Below are 19,947 nucleotides of genomic sequence, written 5' to 3'. Positions count from 1 at the left end.
ATTTTATTTTTAATTTATTTTTATTTTTTAAATTATTTTTTACTAAGATGAAGCAGTACATACTGGAGCAATTTATCATCTTGAGAAAATCAGTGTCTTTATTGGCCGCAAAGTGTTGCAGTATAGAATATAGAAATGCACCAGTGGGATGGCTTGTATTTCATAAGTTGAATTAAAATTCACATATCTATCTACATATGATTTTTAGGTGTTTTAAAGGTTTTTGTCGTGTTTACAGTAGAATAACAGAAGCAAGAAATCCAACTAAAGTTTGACACTTTTTGACTTGTTCTGAAAAAAAAATGGCTAAAATTATGTTGTGAATACAGCGTCAATTGAATATTTTCCATTTTGATTTTATAATTTTGACCTTGTAGCTATGTATTTAGTGTTGTTTGATTGTTGTGATATCAGAAAAAAAAACATCTTGGAAGCATTTAGTGGCTTTGAGTAACAATAAGTACTACAAATTTCATGATGTTAATGGAGATTTTGGAGTGAATCCTTGGATTTTTGTGTGTTTTGTAAAGTTGTGTTTTTGTGGTTAAAGTTCAACAAAAAAGCTAAGTCTAGTAATCTATTCTGTGAAAAAAACTGAAGATATATTTCACCAAAATTCATAAGGAACTATCGGTGCATTTGCCAATTTATCTGAGGCAAACAAAGAGCATTTGAATTCCGTGTTCAGGATGTGAGAAATAAGTGGGATGAAAAGTTATTTCCAAAAGTCAAGCATGGGAAATGGGAACATGAAATGATAACAAAAAGAGAAAGAAAAGAAAAAATCTAAACAAATGAGCACAATACAAATTTAGCATGTGAAAAATGATTGGGAAAGTCTGCCAACATTATGGTAATTTCCTTCCAACACCAGAAACTGCTGCTTGGACTCTGAGTAAACAGCAGAACATTAAGCCTGAGAGGGAGACGGGAAGTTCTGCTCTAAACACAGGCAAGAAGACACAGAGAGGGAGTTGAGAATTTACTCATGTTAGAAAAATCAAACTGACACAGTATTAGAATGACCAGATAACGCAATATTGTCCCAACAAGCTGAGGCAGTTTTCACTAATCGCCCCAGGAAATGAAGTTTGGCGTGTTGACAGGACTCATCTGTTTTTAATATTTCAGGCAGCAGAAGGGTTTGAAGTGTTTTTGCATTGTGCCTCACTCTGTGGATGTTAGTGCGACTGCAGGATCGGCTGTTTGAGACACAGCTCGCTGCTTCCAGAGACGATGGGCATCTGGTTCTCCATGTGGAACCTCACAAGGTGGCCTACGCTCAGAAACACCTGGTCACGTGTTCGCACCTGGTCGCACACAAAACAAAGACAACATACTTGACCCTCCTGTTGTCCTCATTTATGGGCACCAAAAAATATTGTTTTCTTGTCTGAAAAAAATCGCAAAATTCAGCAAAAAATTTCAGAAATTTCTGAAAATTTGCAAAACCTTCAGGAAGAAAATTCCTTAAAAGTTTCCATTGAAAGTTTTATTTAGAAAAAAAATTCCCCAAATTTGGCAAGAAAATTCTTGTAAATATTTTCAAAAAATGAGTAAAAATCTTCAAAAAAATTCCTAATAATATCTGAAGTGATTCCATATATATCAGTAAAACTTCTAATATTTTCTTTAAGAACATTCACAAAAAAATCCATGTTTTTGTCGATGTTTTTAAGAAACATTTTTAACATTGATTTTTTTTTCCACCAAAAAATGTCCAAAGATTTCCCAAAAATGTTGAAAATGTGGACATCAGAAGTTTCACTGTGAAAATATGTATTTTTTTCCCACATTTTCAAACTTTAAAACAGGTCAATTTTGATCCGCAGGACGACACGAGGGTTAAACTCTGAACACATTCTCCTCTTTTTCATTCATGTGTATTTCAAATCTCACAGCTCTACCTGTCCATGTGGGTCCACCAGCAGCAGGTGTCTCACCGTGGCTCCCTCCATACCGCTGAGGACGTACTGACCGGAGGCTGAGCTGCTCTCTCTGACCAGGAAATCTCCACTACAGGTGAGGAGGGACTCGGCCTGCTCCCTTCCTAACCTGGGAGGAAAGACACACAAAGTTACCGGAGAAAGAATGAGGGACATTAGCGGACATTAATGAGTCACTGATGGAAGAGAAGATGCAGAGATGTTGATGAATCACCTGCCGTGGAACCATTCTTCTTCCTGGATCGGGTTCTGGACACGAGTCTCAGACAGAGGAGGGAACTGTTCAATGTCAGATCGCACTGATGGAGACAAAGTAGAAGGAAAAATATTGACTTTAAAACAAGATTTTATCTTTTTTTTCTATTTTTTCACTATTCTCTTGCACCGAATCTTTAACCGTGTTGTATAGACTGGCCAGATTCTAGAAATCAAATCTTCATCTAAAACCACGTTTAAATATCTCTAGATTCAATCAACTCAATCTAAACGTTGTGTTTGATTTTGAATTGATAATTTAGGGGTTTTAATGGCTGCATTTTAATCCAGAAAACCGAGTCGAGGGACTTCACTAGAAATGTTTAAGGCATTACAAGCCAAACAAAAGTCTAATCGGCCAACACAAACGTTGGAGATGCTATCAAACCTGGGAGCATGCTAAAAAAAAAAAAAAAGCTTTCTGGTGGCATCTTTTTGTTTTCAAATTCTGTGACTACCAATTTAAAAAAATGAAATATGCTTTAAATGCATGTAAGCTGCTGTATGTAGCAGTAATGGCACTACTCTTTAAGGTTGTTTGAGACCTGTATTCATTTCTGTTGGGGTTTAAACTAATGTTACGCTTTGGTTGAAGACATTTAACAGAGTTTTAGTAAGTCATGCACTACATGTTGAATTAAATTTGACTCTATCTCAATCATTTTACACTAAGTTTGTCCAAACCATGCACAGAATTGCAGAAGAAGCAGTCAGATGTTTAACTTAAGTAAAAATAGTGCTCTCACAGTGCAGAAATAATCCATCAAAAGTAAAAATCCAGGCTGTCAAAAGTTTACTTCTGTAAAAATGCAGAACAGTTGGCATCAAAATACACCTAAAGTATTAAAAGTAAAAGTACTTGTTGTTCAAAATGTCCCATTTTCAATCAATCAGTCAATCAATCAATCAATCAGTCAATCAATCAATCAATCAATCTATCAAAGTTTATTTGTATAGCCCTTCATAACAGCCCAAAGGGTGACCAAAGTGCTTCACAGTAAAAAACAAGAAAATAACTTTAAAACACTACGGTAACAACAGGACAGACAATCACACTCACATTCACACCTATGGGCAAATTTAGAATAATCGATAAACCTCAGCATATTTTTAGACTGGAGGAGGAAACCGGAGAACCCGGAGGAAACCCACGCATGCACAGAGAGAACATGCAAACTCCATGCAGAAAGACCCCGGAGAGGGAAAATATACTTAGGATTTTAACATCCTAAGTATTATTTTACTGTATATATGCATAATTATTGATGCATCAATGTGTGCATCACTTTAATGGTAGTAAAAGTGGGAATAATTTGAATTGCTTGTATTTCTGATGTTGGAAAGCTTTAAGATTCCACCAATAGAGATCAATAAATGCCTGTTTTCACTCAGAATAAAATCTCATAATTACTTTGTTTGCTTTGACTCAAGTAAAGTACAGTTTCCTCCAAAATGTACTTGAATAAAGGAAGTGAGTAAATATATCTAGTTGCTTTCAGTACAGTTACATATATGCAAACAGACACATACATTATTCAGACACATTTGAAGCTGGTCTGGAGGAATATTTGTGGTTTCACCTGCAGGTGGAGCTGGAGCCTCTTCAGTGACAGAGCAGTTCTCATAGAGGGAAACCGGTGGAGACAAACAGACCTGCAACAGCAGCAGCAGATGAGTCATTCACACAAGACTGCGTCTGTCTGAGAGCATTCAGGGACAGCGATGGCCTAAAGGTTAGACATGTGTTGTAATGACAGGAAAGCTGCTGTCTCACTTCCCAGGCCGGCACAACTATTCTGGGAAGTGGATGAGGAGCGCAGAAGTGCATCTCTTATTACCAACCACCGCTGTGCCCTTCAGCAAGGCACTTAAAACCTCAACTGCTTCTCCTCAGGGAGCAGCAGATAAAACTACAGTAGACAGTCACTGCAACGTGTAAATGTGGGGAAGTTTGTGCTCAGTGAAATGATCCTGAACAAAAAACAATCTAAAAGTCCATGTGTGAATGTTTATATTATGACAGGATTATTCAAGAAGCCCACTCTACTTTAAAATCCCTCTTCCAGAAGCTCAGAGCTGTGTATTAGTTACACATTTGGAGTTTTTTGGGGTTTTTTTGCAAAACTAGCTGAGTTAAATTAACAGAACCAAAGAACACAAAATTTAAAAAAACTATTAAATCAAGCAGTCAAAAAGACAGTAGTTGGAGATAGGTTTGCTTTTCTTTTCCATTTTCTATGCTTAAAAAGTCTCAGCTATTAAAGCCATTTTTCACTCACTAGAAAGGATCTTTGTTTTGGCAAGAATTGCTTTGATTATTATAAAAGAAACAACCATAACTTGATGTAAGAAAGATCTAAGACACAGAAAGTTTTCACCATGTTTGAGTCGCAGGATATCCTTGAAAGTCTGCTTTTATGTTAGTTTTGTGTCTTATAAACTTAAATAAAGTAGGCATTCTTAGTTCGATTGACTAGAAATTAACAAAATTTGTATATTTAAATTAACTGGAAAAGATGAGTTCATGTAATAAATTCCTACATAATGTTTCGAGGTAGAAATGCTCAGTCGTGGTGTTGGATGCTTATTTTGCTCATGATGTGTCTTCAAGCAATAAAACCCACCATTTGGATGTGATACGAACACAAAAAAACTAGATTTTTATGAGAGGGTGTCTTGAAAGTATTCAGTTCACTACTGAAAATATAAGCATTGTGACATTAACCATAATCACCACCACTGTGAAGTAAATCATCTAAATGACCAACACAAGATCAGCTCGTTTCTGAAGCTAATAACCAAAGCCTGTGACCTTCTGCAGTGGAAGCCGTCATTATACAGAGAAGAATCCAAGATGTATTGTGTACTTACATAATATAATCGTTTTGATATTAAAACAATTAAGCCATCTCCGTGACGACTGAGCAATTTAATATGCTGGAGAAGATCACAGGATGTGGTTGAAGGCTTTGGAGAAAACAATCTGGACTTGTTTTGAGTTCTTCTTTCTAGTCAGACTTTGGTTGCCAAGGTTACAATACGTATACAGACTGATTAAACATGTTTTTGGTTTTACAGTAAACTCTCACCCTCTGTAAGTCAGCTTCTTGTTTGTTCTCCTCCCTTGTGATCCGTAGATCTTCTATTCCACCAGGAGGAGGCGTCTTTCCTGGGATGACGTTGTAGTAGTCACGGCGTTCGACGACCTCACCTTCCTTCTTGGCTTTCTGGTGTTTTATCGTCTCGTCTGGGCTCCGTTTGTGGCAGATTCTCACCGCTGAGCTGCATGGAGAGGTTTACACGATGTTCAGATGCTGAGGACGTACAGTCTGATGGTTCACTGTGTGCTGTGACATTAATCGTAGAACAACCTGGGACTGGTGGAGAGCAGCGGCGGCGTTTGACTGAGGAGTTGTCTGAAGCGAGTCTCGAAGGCCCGACCGATGCTGTTGATGACCTCAGAGGCCCGACCATGAGGACACTCCAGGATGTGACAGGCTGCCAGGGAGGGCAAGAGAAACGTTTGTTGACAGGAATCACAGTATGTTTTGTGCATTTACACAATGAAAGCTCAACTCATCATAATGATAGGCTTGAAGCACAAAACCTTCACTTTACCTCTCTGATCGACGAGGTCCTTGGCAACGTAAGCGATGTAATCCACCATGTCCTGCACACAAATACAGAGGAAAATATAAAAAAGGCATGACTTAAAAGCATAGATTCTATATAAAAGATTCCTATAGTGACCAAAGTTTGGCAGTTTAATTTTTTTTAAACCAAACGAGCAAGTGGTGGATCTGACTGAAAATCAAGAACACTATACTTGCCAATACAGTAACAACCTGAAGGGCCCTAAAGTATACCCTGCTTTATCGTCTATTTTACCATAAATAGGACCGTAATTTACAAAATCAAGTTCATGTTGCATTGAAAGAGGCTTGGAAGTAGCAATTTAGATGATAAAGTCATTAGAAAAATGTTTACCAAGGTAACAAATCAAGTGAGAAATAGTCGTTTTCTCATAGGCTTCTATAGAACTTTTCTGCATCAGAAATGACAATTTCTACTGATTTGAGTAAAATTCATTTTGCAAAGATGCCAGAAGTTTTAAAAAAAATAATTCTTAGCAGCAACCTGATCTAAGTATCTCTGGATAATCTGGAATTCATTCGTTTTTCATTTCTGTCCTTTGTTTCAAAAAGAAAAATGGAAAAACTGCTTCGGGAGTCAGAATCAAAAAACAAACAAAAACCCCCCAAAACTGTCAAGAAGGGTCTAGTTTTGGTTTGGGGTGATGTTGTTTGCATTTGGAAATTAAAGTCTTTTTAAACCAAAATTGAAATCAGGTGTTCAGTTTGGTTTTTGTTCCCAGATGAATAACAAGAAACTCCTTCTCACATTTGGGACAGACAGAGTCAGAATCATAGACTCTACCTGTAATTCTCTGTATGGTTTGTTTTGTGTTCCTGCATGAGTGTTAATGAACCTCTGGACAGTGTCTGTTCATAGTTTAAGCTGCTTATCAGGTGGGTTTCGGATCTGTAATCAGCCTTTACATTCTTAATGTAGCTCAGTGGCGCAGACGTTCCCAGCTGATGGTCTTCTGTATGTATTGTCTGTTTAATGTATTGTCTGTTTAATGTATTGTCTGTTTAATGTATTGTCTGTTTAATGTATTCTCTCCCCACCAGTCTGACACTAATACAAGAGCAGATTCAGCTGAATATGTTTCTCCATACAGCTTCTGTGGCAGATTGATTTTAATTCCCTCTGCTATCTTCCATGTGCCCGAGCCAACTGAGCAGAGGCTTAGAGTGCGCTACAAGATTATTTTAGCTAATTAATTAAACAGCCGGCTATAATCCCATCTATAGCTTCGCTGCAGAGAAACTTCCTTCCTGTTCTCTCACATTTTTGGTGCCATGGTGCTGTAATAAAATGAAATATTTCAGCGTGCACACAGCGTTTAGAATCACAAAAGGTGTTCAAACTGAAAAAGTGAACTCATGGATGCCAACAAAGATAAGTGAAGCACAGTTTGAGCTGGACTGACATGTCCTGTTGGCTGCTCACAGATTAATAGCGCTGCATTGATTTTTTTTTATCCATTATAGGCATTTAGGTTACAGGAAATTTTCACTCAGTGTGAATAACCCAAGTTCTGTCACATGGAAATAATGTGGGCACAAAGGAACAAAGCAGTAAAACAGAAAGGAGCAGTTGGTTTCAAACACACTTGGCTCATTCCTGCATTGATGGGTGCATTAATTCACAGAAGATTTCACGATTTGCTGCTTATAGTAATGAATTATCCAAAGAATTAGATTTAAGGGTGTTAAAATGGGCCAAATTAGGAGCAAAGCGCTAATTTGCTGTGTGTGAAGAATACCAGAGATTTATTAAGTGAGTCTTTCGTGAGTGGATGAGTAACTTTTAAAGTGGAAATGAGCTTGTAGCAGGAATATGAAAACAAAAAAAAAACAACAATAAAACCTATTTGAGTCATAGATATACAAACACTTATCACAAGCAAATCTTCATTTTATTCATGTGAAATCCTTAAAATCCCATTAAGGTTGCTATTAAAATGTGAAATTGATAGCATTGTAATGTATTTCTAATATACATGAATGGGAAAATGGTAGAGGAGGTGTGTCAGGGAAGTACTTTAATAAAAGGACTTTAGTGTCACTTTGACCAGTGCAGACAATAAAGACGCAAACAAATTGATTACAGACAAAGTCTCCTATCCTGTCAAGCCTGAGGCCTTTTTTTTTTTTTTTTTTTTTTTTTTTTAAATTTCCGCCTCAAAAACAACCAAATTCAATCAGGAGCAGCTTAATAACTGAAACACTGAACAGCTTTGAGCTCTATGGATACGAGACATTTGGGGGAACTTTGACATGCAGTAAATCTCTCTTTTTCCTTGACTATACCAGAGTGAGATTTGTCCTCTAAAAGTTAAAATTTTGACTTCTAAGTAATCAAACTAAAATAATGACTCTATAACTAAAGACAGACCATGCTGGATTTACTTGTCATATACAGTAGGACACACACAAACCATTACAAAACAGCTGTAAGTTGTGTTTTAATAGAAGATTCAGCTCAATTCTAGTGATTTTAGAGAGGGTTAATGCTGTTTTTTGGCAGAAAGGGTTTATTTTCATGGGAAAATCTTCTAAATGTGCAACTTTATACACATGGACAAGTATTTTGGGGTTTAATCAACCACTGAAGAGGGATCTTAAGACATGTTTGGGGTTCTTTAGGTGTATTAGCAGGAAGATTTGATAAATAGCCTGTACTCTTGCAAAAAGAGGGATTTTTCTCTTTCATTAGAGTCTTATGTTTGATAATTACAGACCCTAAACCACTCACCGCCAATTAAAAATATAGAATGATCAAGAGTTGAGGCAGGAAATAATTCAATGTTCCACGAATGGCAGTAAACCAAGCAGTAATCAAACTAAATCCAATTACTCGCTGTGTGTACATGCGTGTGTGTGTGTGTGTGTGCACATGCTTGAACCATGAATGAGTTTGTACATGTGAGAATGTGAACGTACCGGGTCTCCTCCTGAGGCAAACGAAATGGCCTGCATGGGGTGTCGGGCAATCTTCTGCATAAGAGAAGAGAGGGACAAATACAAAGAAAGGAAACGTTTATACGCATCAATGCACATGTGGCGGTTAAAATGTCGTTGAATCTGTAGCTGAAGCTCTCACCTGTAAAGACGAGGCAGAGATCAGAGTCACACTGTCTGTGGAGACGGTGACGATGACTCTGCTGCCAGAAAACTGCAGGTTGATTTGACCCAGAACAGCCGACAGGCTCTTACATACAGGCTGACGATGACAGAAATCACAGTTACTGCAGTTCTGCTTCTGTTGGTTGTATTGCTATGTGTGTGTGTGTGTGTGTGTGTGTGTGTGTGTGTGTGTGTGTGTGTGTGTGTGTGTGTTGGAGCCTTACCCTTTTAGTTTTTACTGCTGTTTTGGCTGATGTCCTCTCACACAGTCTGCTGATCGCCTCCCTGCACAAACAGACACACACACACACACACACACACACACACACACACACACACACACACACACACACACACACATTATTAGCATGTACACACTGAGACACACTGAACACAGAGATACCTTTGTAAATATGTTGCTTCCTGCTAACATGTGACTTGCATGTGAAAATATTCGAGGAAGGAACTTTTATTCCTGGAAACTCATCTACAGTGAACTAGCATGTACTGTAATCTTATATACAACAGTAGCACTGTACGCACTGGGAGAATGTTACTAAATAGGATTCAGGTACTATACATTAGTGACATTTTGAGGTATTTCAACTTCAGTTACTCATTTACATTCTAAATATTGTAGTTATTTGACAGCTTTAGTGACTTTTCAGATTCTAACAAGAAAAACTCCAACAACAACAAAAACTAAAACAACAACAACATTAAAACAACTACACCATCAACAATACCCACAACACCAACACCATCAACACCAACTACACCACTAACACCAACACCATCAACAACACCATCATCAACAACAACTAAAACAACTAAACTATCAACAACAACAACAACAACTACTACACCAACAACACCATCAACAACAACTACACCACAACAACACCAACAACAACAGCATCAAGACAACCAATACTACCAATAACAACAGCACCATCAACAGCACCATCAACAACAACAACAACACTACAACAACAACAGCTACAGTGTAGTGAAGTAAACAGTGGTGGGTACGACAACATAAAGTACCTCAAAACTCTGCTGAACTTCAGAATTTGGGTAAACTAACATTCTTTTCACCACAAAAAAGAATGTCAATAATACCTCAACAGTCTCAACAATAATGTATCATTATAGGGACAAACTCTTGAGCAATGACTTTAACCCACACCCTGGTCAGAAGTGACCAGTACACAAGACACTCCTTTGACCAGTGAATTTAAAAGTACACCTTAAAATGCAGCTTTATTTAAATGACACAATGCCACAGATGACAAGAGAAAGATGAACAATGGACATTGGTCTGCTGGATGCTGGAGTTTATGTATTTATCATCCAAGAAATGATTTCGGACAGCTCTGGATGGACGCGCCCCACAACATGATGCCAATGATTGTTACTGACTTGTGATTTCTGATCTGTGATCATTTTCATCTCCAGCATACTGTGCCCTTGGTTGTTTCATGACATCAATTCTGTCATAGAAATGCAATGTACTGGAATAAAAATACTTTTTATCCTATGCTAAAAAGAAAAGATAGAATTTAACTAAATATTGGAAGCTGCTCTGACACTGACATGAATCATTCTGAGTAGCTTTGATGCTTTAGTACATTTTCAAGATGATACTTTTACACTGCTGTATTGCTACTACGACTAGGACTGATTATAGTATTTATTGTACACGCCTCACATTGCTCACACAGTAGAATATGATTGCAGGATATGGAATAAAGCAGGGAAAATGCGTCTCTCTGCCATCTGCAGCACTGAAGCAGTGACACTCGAACACACTCGTGGTCATGTGTCTTCAGAGGAGCTGACTGTCGGGTCACAGAGGTCAAAGCACACAAACAGCCACACACACAAAAGCAGGAAGAGCTTTTCTCCTCCTTGAAAGCAAATTGTGTGTGACGCATTGAGGTCTCTCTGCCTCAATCTGCTTTAATAAGACTATGAGACGTCATTAGGAGGAAATTCATCTAATTGGATTTTCTGCCCCATCATTCAGCCGTGCTGCTGTGAACAGAGATCGCTGTGTTTTGGCATCCTGCACTAGAATGCAAATATCAAACGAGAAAGCCCCGGTTTATGAAACATTATACGTTTAATTAGATTTCCCCCTTTGAAATATTTTTTAAAATATGCTACACATGTCTGAATTGGGGTGATGTATGCTGAATTCATTTAGGATAAAGGCGTTTTTGTATTTTTGTTTTTCTACCTCTGTGTACGTGCAAAACATCAGACCGCGTCATGATTAGATCTTCATGTGTAGATACACTACCAGTCAAAAGTTTGGACACGCCTTCTCATTTGATGGTTTTTCTTTATTTTCGTGACTATTTACATCGTAGATTCTCACTGAAGGCATCAAAACCCTCTGTATTCTCCGCCTCACTGACCACTGCATTGTCCATCTCCCCTCCCCCATCAATCAATAACCCCACTGACCTCATCAACCACTATAATCATACTCTCTCTTCCTGTCTTGATCAGCTTGCTCCCCTCAAATCCAAATTAGTCACTTTCTCCCACTCTGCTCCATGGTACACCCCCGAACTCCACCGCATGAAAGCCCATAAACGACAGCTGGAACGTCTTGTCAAGAAAACAAACCTGACAGTTCACCGTCAAGCCTACTCCGACTTCCTCCAACAATACAAAGACGCCCTGAAATCTGCACGGTCCACTTTCTACTCTGACCTGATCAATACCAGCTCCAACAACCCCAAGTCCCTCTTCTCAACTGTCAATAAACTCCTTGCCCCCCCGGACACCGTCTCAAACTCGTTCACCACTGACAAGTGCAACCTATTCCTCTCTTTTTTCCATAACAAAATCATCTCCATCCACAGCAGCCTTGTCACCTCTCCCACCTCACTTGATCCCCCCTCTCCTCCACCAAACCCTCTGAACTTTCCCCCCCTGGCCCACTTCTCGCCCGTTTCCCCCCTGGACCTGCCCAAATTCATCACTGGAACTAAAAACTCCACATCCTGCCTGGACCCCATCCCCACTGACCTCCTCAAAAACTGCCTCCCTGTTATCTCCCCCCTCATCTCTAACATCATCAACACTTCCCTCAGTACTGGCTGTGTCCCCTCACCCCTCAAGCTCGCCTCTGTCTCCCCCATCCTCAAAAAACCTGGTTTGGATCCAACCTCCCCTCACAACTTCCGGCCCATCTCCAACCTCCCCTTCTTATCCAAAACATTAGAACGTGTCGTCGCTGCCCAGTTGAAAACTCATCTCACCTCCAACAACCTGTATGAAACCTTTCAATCCGGATTCCGCTCTCATCACAGCACTGAAACTGCTCTCCTCAAGGTCACCAACGATCTCCTCCTCTCCTCAGACTCTGGACAAGTCACCATCCTCATTCTTCTCGACCTCTCTGCAGCATTTGACACAATCAATCACTCCATCCTCCTGTCCCGCCTTCAATCCTCCATTAACATCACCGGCACCGCCCTCACCTGGTTCACATCATATCTCACAAATCGACAACAATTCATCAAGGTCAACAACTGCACATCCGCCACCGCCCCCCTGTCCCATGGTGTCCCTCAAGGATCGGTCCTTGGCCCCCTCCTCTTTATCCTGTACCTCCTCCCCCTCGGCAACATCATCCGCCGCCACAACCTACACTTCCATTGCTACGCCGACGATATCCAACTCTACATCTCCACCAACACCACCGCCACCACCACCCTCCCCTCTCTCTCCAGCTGCTTGGCCGACATTAAATCCTGGATGAGGAAAAATTTTCTCCTGCTAAACTGCGACAAGACTGATCTCATCTTTATTGGACCTAAATCACTCACACCATTTCCCCACCCCCCCATTACCATTGATAACACCACCCTATCTCCTTCTGCTCACATCCGCAACCTCGGTGTGATATTTGACAGCAACCTCACTTTTGAACCCCACATTAATCAGATCACCAAAACTGCCTATTTCCATCTCTGCAACATCGCCCGTCTCCGCCCCTTCCTCTCCTTCTCAGCCGCTGAAACCCTCATTCATGCCTTCGTCACTTCCCGCCTTGACTACTGCAATAGCATTCTCTTCGGCTCCACCTCCAAAGTTCTCAATAAACTTCAACTCATTCAAAACTCTGCTGCCCGACTCCTCACCCGAACCTGTTCTCACGACCATATCACCCCCGTCCTGCAGAACCTCCATTGGCTCCCCATTTCACACCGCATCCAGTACAAACTGCTTCTCCTCACCTTCAAGTCCATCCATAATCTTGCCCCCTCTTACCTTACCGATTTGCTCCTCCCCTACACCCCCCCCAGGAATCTCCGCTCCTCCCACACAAACCTCCTTTCCATCCCGCACAGGACCAGCCGGCGACATTGGGGGGACAGAGCCTTCGCCATTGCCGCCCCCACACTCTGGAACTCACTCCCCCATGCCCTCCGTGACTGCACCAACCTCACCACATTTAAATCCCTTTTAAAGACTCACCTTTTTAGATCTGCTTTCCTTAAGTGATTCTGTATTTTATCTTGAACTTGTTTTACTATCTATTGATTTTAATTAACAATTTTGTTTTATCTTATTGTATTTTATGTACAGCGTCTTTGAGTTTTTGGAAAAGCGCTTTATAAATAAAATTTATTATTATTATTATTATTATTATAAAACTATGAATGAAGACATATGGAATTATGGCATAAACAAAAAAAAGTGTGAAATAAGTCAAAACTTGTTTTATATTTTAGATTCTTCAAGATAGCCACACTTTGCTTTGATTACTGCTTTGTACACTCTTGGCATTCTCTGGATGAGCTTCATGAGGTAGAACCTGAAATGGTTCTCCAACGGTTCCTAGAGATGCTGAACACTTGTTGACCCTTTTGTCTTCACTCTGCAGTCCATCTCATTCCAAACCATCTGGTGGGTTTAGGTCATCGGACACAGCACAGCATCACTCTCCTTCTTGGTCAGATAGTCCTTCCACAGCCTGGAGGTGTGTTTGGGGTCATTGTCCTGTTGAAAAATAAGGGATGGTCCAACTAAACACAAACCGGATGGGATGGCATGTCGCTGCAGGATGCTGTGGTAGCCATGCTGGTTCAGTGTTCCTTCAGTTTGGTATAAATCCCCAACAGTGTCGCCAGCAAGGCACCCCCACACCATCACACCTCCTCCTCCATGCTTCACAGTGGGAACCATGCATGTAGAGACCATCCATCACCTTTTCTGGTCTCACAAAGATCTCTAATTTGGACTCATCAGTTCAAAGCCCAAATCTCCACTGGTCTAATGTCCATTCCCGGTGTTTCTCTTCTTCTCGTTGTTCATCCTCAGTAGTGGTTTCTTAGCAGCTATTGGACCATAAAGGCCTGATTGGTTCAGTCTCCTCTGAATAGCTGATGTAGAGATGTGTCTGCTACTAGAACTCTGTGTGGCATTTATCTGGGCTCTAATCTGAGCTGCTGTTAACTTGTGATTTCTGAGACTGGAGACTCGGATGAACTTCTCCTCAGCAGCAGAGGAGACTCTTGGTCTTCCTTTCCTGGGGAGGTCCTCATGGGAGCCAGTTTGGTCATAGTGCTTGATGGTTTTTGCCACTGCATTTGGAGATACATTCAAAGTTTTTCCAATTTTCCGCACTGACTGACCTTCAGTTCTTAAAGTAATGATGGACTGTCATTTCGCTTTACTTACCTGATTGGTTCTTGCCATAATATGGATTCTAACAGCTGTCAAATAGGGCTGTGTGCAAGCTTGACTTCTGCACAACACAGCTGATGGTCCCAACCCCAGGCAAGAAATTCCACAAATTAACCTTGACAAGGCACACCTGTGAAGTAAAACCATTTCAGGTTCTACCTCATGAAGCGCATGAAGAGAAAGCCAAGAGTGTGTCAAGCAGTAATCAAAGCAAAGAATCTAAAATATAAAACACGTTCTGACTTATTTCACACTTTTTTTTGTTTACTACATAATTCCATACGTGTTCATTCATAGTTTTGATGCTTTCAGTGAGAATCTACAATGTAAATAGTCATGAAAATAAAGAAAAACCATTAAATGAGAAGGTGTGTCCAAACTTTTGACTGGTAGTGTGTGTATTTCATGCTGTTGTTGTTGTGAGTGTCTCTGAGTGTGTTGTGATCCTGGAAGGACCTCCTACCTTGTGACTTGCATTCTCGTGTTAAAGTTGAGGGTTCTCATGGACTGGGTCACCTCCACGCTGCCCATGTACTGGAAAAACACAACGAAGCACCAGTTACTCTCTGATTTCAGTGTAAAATGATACACTGGGGAACAAGCACAGTAAAGTCTTACATGACCTCAGATAGAGAGCTGATGTGGGCAATGCTTCTGTCCTGTTCCTCCAACAACTTAAGTGTCCTTCACAGATTAGAAAGAAAACAACATATTTCTCCTTTTCATGACTTTTCTCTGTTTCTTCTCTTTTACATAACTTTATCTCTTAATGCCTCTAATCATAATGTTTAAAAATATAAGGAAGCAAAATCATTCTACAGCAGAGGTGAGAGAGTTTGCAAGAAGAATTTTAAAGTTTTAACTGGTCAGAAGCAAAAAATATAGATACTATGAAACAACACTTGAATCTGTGACATCAACTGACCACAGATTCAACACAGAGGAAGTGTTTTTGTTACTTTTTTGTTTTAATTTTGCAGCATTGATAAGTATATAAGTATTGTATTGAACTGTATTATTTTTCAGTGGACAGATCAGCTGCAGCTCTATGATATGGAAACCAAATATATTGAATAAAGGGACACAGTATAGCTAGCTGCACAATATGTGGCTTTTTAAATCTCCTTATTCATTATTTGTTTTTACTCTACTTGCTAAATTGTATTTGTTGTCTAATTTGTTCACCTTATTATTGAGTTATACAATTCTTGCTTTTGTCAATATTTTAATTTGATATTTATCCCAATGAACTGACTTGAATAAAATAAAACTGAATCGAATCGAAAAATCAATATCAAGGCCGCCGGGTCTTCTCACCGTAGGGGTCGAGGGTTGAGGTTTAATTTTGTTGCCTGTCTATGGTTTTAACTGGAATTAAAATAATGGCAATAGGTTTGATTTGTGGCTCAAAGTCTACCTGAGAAATAGGAAAAGTCAAACCTCATCTTTTCTTTTCTGACATTACACATTTCTATGGTGCTTTTATTGTTTCTATTCTTCACTGTTTTAGTCATTATTTAGCTGGACTCCCCAAAAAATCAGTAAAAAAAAGACTGAGTTTTAACCAAGAGTGTGAGGTTGTACTAGATGATGTTCACCGTGTATGTAATGTGAATTAGAATGAAGCACAAACTATAGGTGAGGCAAAAAAAAAGCTTGATTCTCAAGATGTAAAGAGGATGGAGCAGCAATCAAAGCAACCAGGCAACATTTAGGCCATGTGCTCGGATACACTTTGGCCTGCGCCGCTTCTATTGGCCCTCTGTTCCGGTAAAGCTCTCGCTATAGGCTGGAGGCAGGACGAGTAAGTCCATTGATGAAACCAGACTTAAATCAATACGTGCGTGTGTGTGTGTGTGGGTGGGGTGAGTGGGCGGAAGTGTAATGTATGTGTGTGCGATTGTTTATAGAGGACAATCAGACGGTCCGTTCTCATTTCCATCAGTGTTCGGCTCGCTGATAATCACCCATGCGGACACACCTCCAGTTCTAGGACAGCGTGGACTCCACTGATAGCAGATACACTCACACACAAGCAGAGCTGAAGTAGAAGAGGAGCAGGATGAGTCACTACTGCCTACACAGGAAGCTCTATCTGAGAGGGAGGGAGGGAGGGAGGGAGGGAGGGGGTGAACGTACAAAGTGATGGTGTGGATAGACCAGAGAGAGGCAGAGAGTGTTCACATGGGTTTGTTTTGGCAGGAATTAAACTAAATGTGGGGTTTACTTGGAGGTAAGCTGCACTTTGTTGCAGAGTGTAAAGAAAATGTAGTGGTTTAAACCCATTTCTAATCATGCACGGCGTGGATAGAGGTACCTTGATGTGATGGTGAACCGCTCTGCTGTCATCGGCTGCAGAGGAAGTCTTCAAACAGCACAGATTGTCTCCGTGTGGGGAGCAGGGAGGACAGCCGGGGGTCCAGGGCAGGCTGGCCATCCGATGCAGGGTGATGGGTCTCTTCATGCAGCGTAGAGCCGGGTGGATGAGGCCGGTCGACGGGGGGACGCTGAAGGAAGGGTGGCTGCAGAATCTCTCAGTCCTGGAGGAGGGTTTGCTGCTGACAGCTCTGTCCCTGCCCGTCTGTCCCCTCAGGCCTCGCAGGGAAATGGGGCTCTGCAGTCGGATGTTGGCCACTCGGGGGATGAAGTCCCTCAGGGTGGATGCTCCCTGGTGCGCAGGTGTCCCGGGATCCAGCTGAGCAAAATCAGAGTCCAAGCAAAAGTCCCCCTTCAGTGGTAGCATTCTTTGCGGATGATCCTCCAGAGATGTCAGCGAGTCGTTGCGCAGACGGCTGTATTTAGTGCGCTTCAGCATACCTGCAGACAAGAGAAAGTGTTACAATCAGACACGCAGCAAACACTGATCTTCATTGTGCTGATGTGGACTACAAAAGTAGTGACCTGCCTGGTAAGAGTCCTGACTGTGATTTGAACCTGGGTAAGGTTTGCTCTCTCATAATCAGGGAGGAGAAAACTGGAACAAAGTAAAGAAAGATAAAAGAAAACAAAAGGAGTTGCACACCGAGGCTGGACCAGTAGAGAAACGAGCAGCATAAAATGACATTAAGTTACGATTCTATTGCAAATGGGCTGATCTGTGGAGAACTATCGCAGCGTCCTGTGTTCTCAGATTACTGGACGGGACTCCTGCTGCACTCTCCACCAGATTCAACTCACCAGAGTGGGACTGGGAGGCGTCCTGTGTGCTTTAAAGTCCAGTCTGCTCCGCTCTGCTCACGCTGAGTTCCATCCTACTGACCTGGACACTTTCTCAGTCAGCTGCCAGGCGTCCAGCTCTGCTTCATCAACTTTCCTCTCCTCCTGTCTTTGCTTTCTGAGGCTCAGCAGAATTGTGCAGCTTTTATGAATGAACTTTTTTTTTTTTATGAATGAGGACGCTCTCGCTCACTTCCTCTGTCTCTATGACGATGCATGCAGATGAATGTGTGAATGGAGCGGTGGAGAGATTGACAGACGGCCCCTAAGGCTCTCTCTCTCCCCTTCCTCACCCATAAACTAGCGTCCAATCACAGGCGGCCGGGGTGACTCATGCTGTACAACACACACACTTACTGCACTCACAGTTATACACTGAAGCTGAGCCAGTGGAGTACATGAGTGCACGATTCCTCTCCTCAGCACCTCAGAGATGCTTTTAAAGTGTATTATTAAAACATTATTAGCTTGTCCTATCACCCTAAAAATGTTTCTCTTAATTTCAGAAAATGGTATTATATTTGTATAGCAGGAAAAGACTCAATCTGACTTATTTATACATAGTGTGCCAAATGCATGTGTTATCCAAATGAGCCGAACAAAGAGGAAGAGGATTTAACTGGAACATTTGCATTTCTGTTTGATTTTTTATCGTAGCAGTATTCAAGGCGCCAACTAAAGAGTGTTTTACATACCGGTTATTTCTGATTTAACCCTATAAGACCCAAATACAGAAAAAAAAGAGAAAAAAATAAACAAAAAAATTGAAAAAAACCCAAAAAACTACCAAAAAATATATACATATTATTCCAAATATAGAAAAAAAGAGCAAAAAATAAACAAAAATTTAAAAAGACAAAAAACAAAAAAATAGATATATATCTATATAATTCCAAATATAGAAAAAAATAGTAAAAAAAATAGAATAATACTAAAAAATATAAACAATAATAACAATAATATGTAAACACAAATATAGAAGGAAATGAGCAAAAAAAACAAAAAAGGAAACACACATAAATATTAGCAAAAAATGACATAAAACAAACAAATCTAAAAAAAATAATAATATTAATGATAATATATGAACCCAAATATAGAATAAAATGAGCAAAAAGAAAAGAATATACATAAGTAGATATATATCCAACAAATATAGAAAAAAATGAGCAAAACATAAATAGAATAAACAAAAAAATATATATAAGCCCAAATATAGAAGAAAATTAGCAAAAAAAAAACAATAAATAAAATAAATGTTTGTGTATAGATTATTTTCTTCCAACAGCAAGGAGCAGGAAGATTGCAGCAATACTTCCATACTTCTAATGGTATTACACGAGATTTCAAAGAGCAAATAACTATTTTTGATTAATAAAAAACAAAAAAAAAATCACAGATGAACTGGTAAATGCACATGTTAAGTTAACATAACAGTAAAAAGACAAGTCTTGAAGCTGGAGTGGATAAAATGGTAGAGCTTTGTCCCTTCCTAGTGGTCATCCATTAAAATTGCAATCTAGAATCTAGGCCTTAAACAATTATTTTCACCATCAATCAGGATATTTTCTTCATTAATTGTTAAATTTGTTTCAACACCACTGCAAAATATATCCACATTGCTTGTCTCATCGATCATCAGTCCAAAACCCACAAAAACTTCATTTACTACCACATGCGACACAAAAAAAGCATCGAATTGTCACATTTCAGGGCCTTGAAAATGAGAACGGGACATTTTTTAAATAGAAAAATGATTAAAATTATTGACAGATTATCAAACTAGCTGCTTGTTCAAAGGGATTCTTTGGATTTGATGGGATTTCTGTGCAGTGTTGTAGGATTTTAAGTGGATGTCCGATATTGTCTTTTTTGCCAATAACCGACATGCCGATATTGTCCAACTCTCAATTTCCGATTCCAATATCAACCGATACCAATATATGCGAGCTATTTAACTAATTTACAGGGGACATCACATATCTCCTGTGGTGGAATTAACAAATCATGCCAAATTTTATTGTGATGCCCCATTGGATGCATTCTCAAATGCAACAAGGCTTTCC

General features: G+C 39.9%; 1 protein-coding gene across 3 annotated transcripts; it reads right to left on the bottom strand.

The window, feature by feature from the left end:
* Positions 1 to 969: 969 nt before the first annotated feature.
* Positions 970 to 18,129, bottom strand: LOC111565759 (SHC-transforming protein 4). Of its 3 annotated transcripts, none has more exons than XM_035946295.2 (14): positions 17,843 to 18,129; positions 17,567 to 17,639; positions 16,983 to 17,482; positions 15,129 to 15,199; positions 9,181 to 9,241; positions 8,934 to 9,053; positions 8,774 to 8,827; positions 5,820 to 5,871; positions 5,573 to 5,699; positions 5,291 to 5,483; positions 3,782 to 3,854; positions 2,161 to 2,245; positions 1,908 to 2,055; positions 970 to 1,310 (listed from the first exon to the last, which is right to left on the bottom strand). In XM_035946295.2, exons 3-14 carry the CDS (start codon positions 17,478 to 17,480, stop codon positions 1,182 to 1,184), a joined length of 1,611 nt encoding a protein of 536 aa, XP_035802188.2. In that variant the 5' UTR covers positions 17,481 to 17,482; positions 17,567 to 17,639; positions 17,843 to 18,129; the 3' UTR covers positions 970 to 1,181. The 3 variants fall into 3 exon arrangements, with proteins under 3 accessions (XP_035802188.2, XP_035802187.2, XP_023121760.3); XM_035946294.2 differs by having other exon boundaries at positions 17,571 to 17,639; XM_023265992.3 differs by lacking the exon at positions 17,567 to 17,639.
* Positions 18,130 to 19,947: the final 1,818 nt, after the last annotated feature.

This window comes from Amphiprion ocellaris, chromosome 1 (genome assembly GCF_022539595.1).
Source record: "Amphiprion ocellaris isolate individual 3 ecotype Okinawa chromosome 1, ASM2253959v1, whole genome shotgun sequence".
NCBI lineage: Eukaryota > Metazoa > Chordata > Actinopteri > Pomacentridae > Amphiprion > Amphiprion ocellaris.
The sequence above is the reverse complement of the archived record's forward strand: the minus strand, read 5'-3'. Positions and strand labels throughout refer to the sequence as shown.

What these genes read in the sequence shown, in the direction of transcription:
- LOC111565759 (XM_035946294.2), bottom strand. Translation starts at nt 17,622, where the DNA reads ATGAGAGAGCAAACCTTACCCAGGTTCAAATCACAGTCAGGACTCTTA. An exon ending in TTGCCTCAGGAGGAGACCCG is followed by an intron (nt 5,872 to 8,773) that starts GTACGTTCACAT and finishes ATTTGTGTGCAG; the next exon opens with GACATGGTGGATTACATCGC. An exon ending in GAAGAATGGTTCCACGGCAG is followed by an intron (nt 2,056 to 2,160) that starts GTGATTCATCAA and finishes CTTTCCTCCCAG; the next exon opens with GTTAGGAAGGGAGCAGGCCG.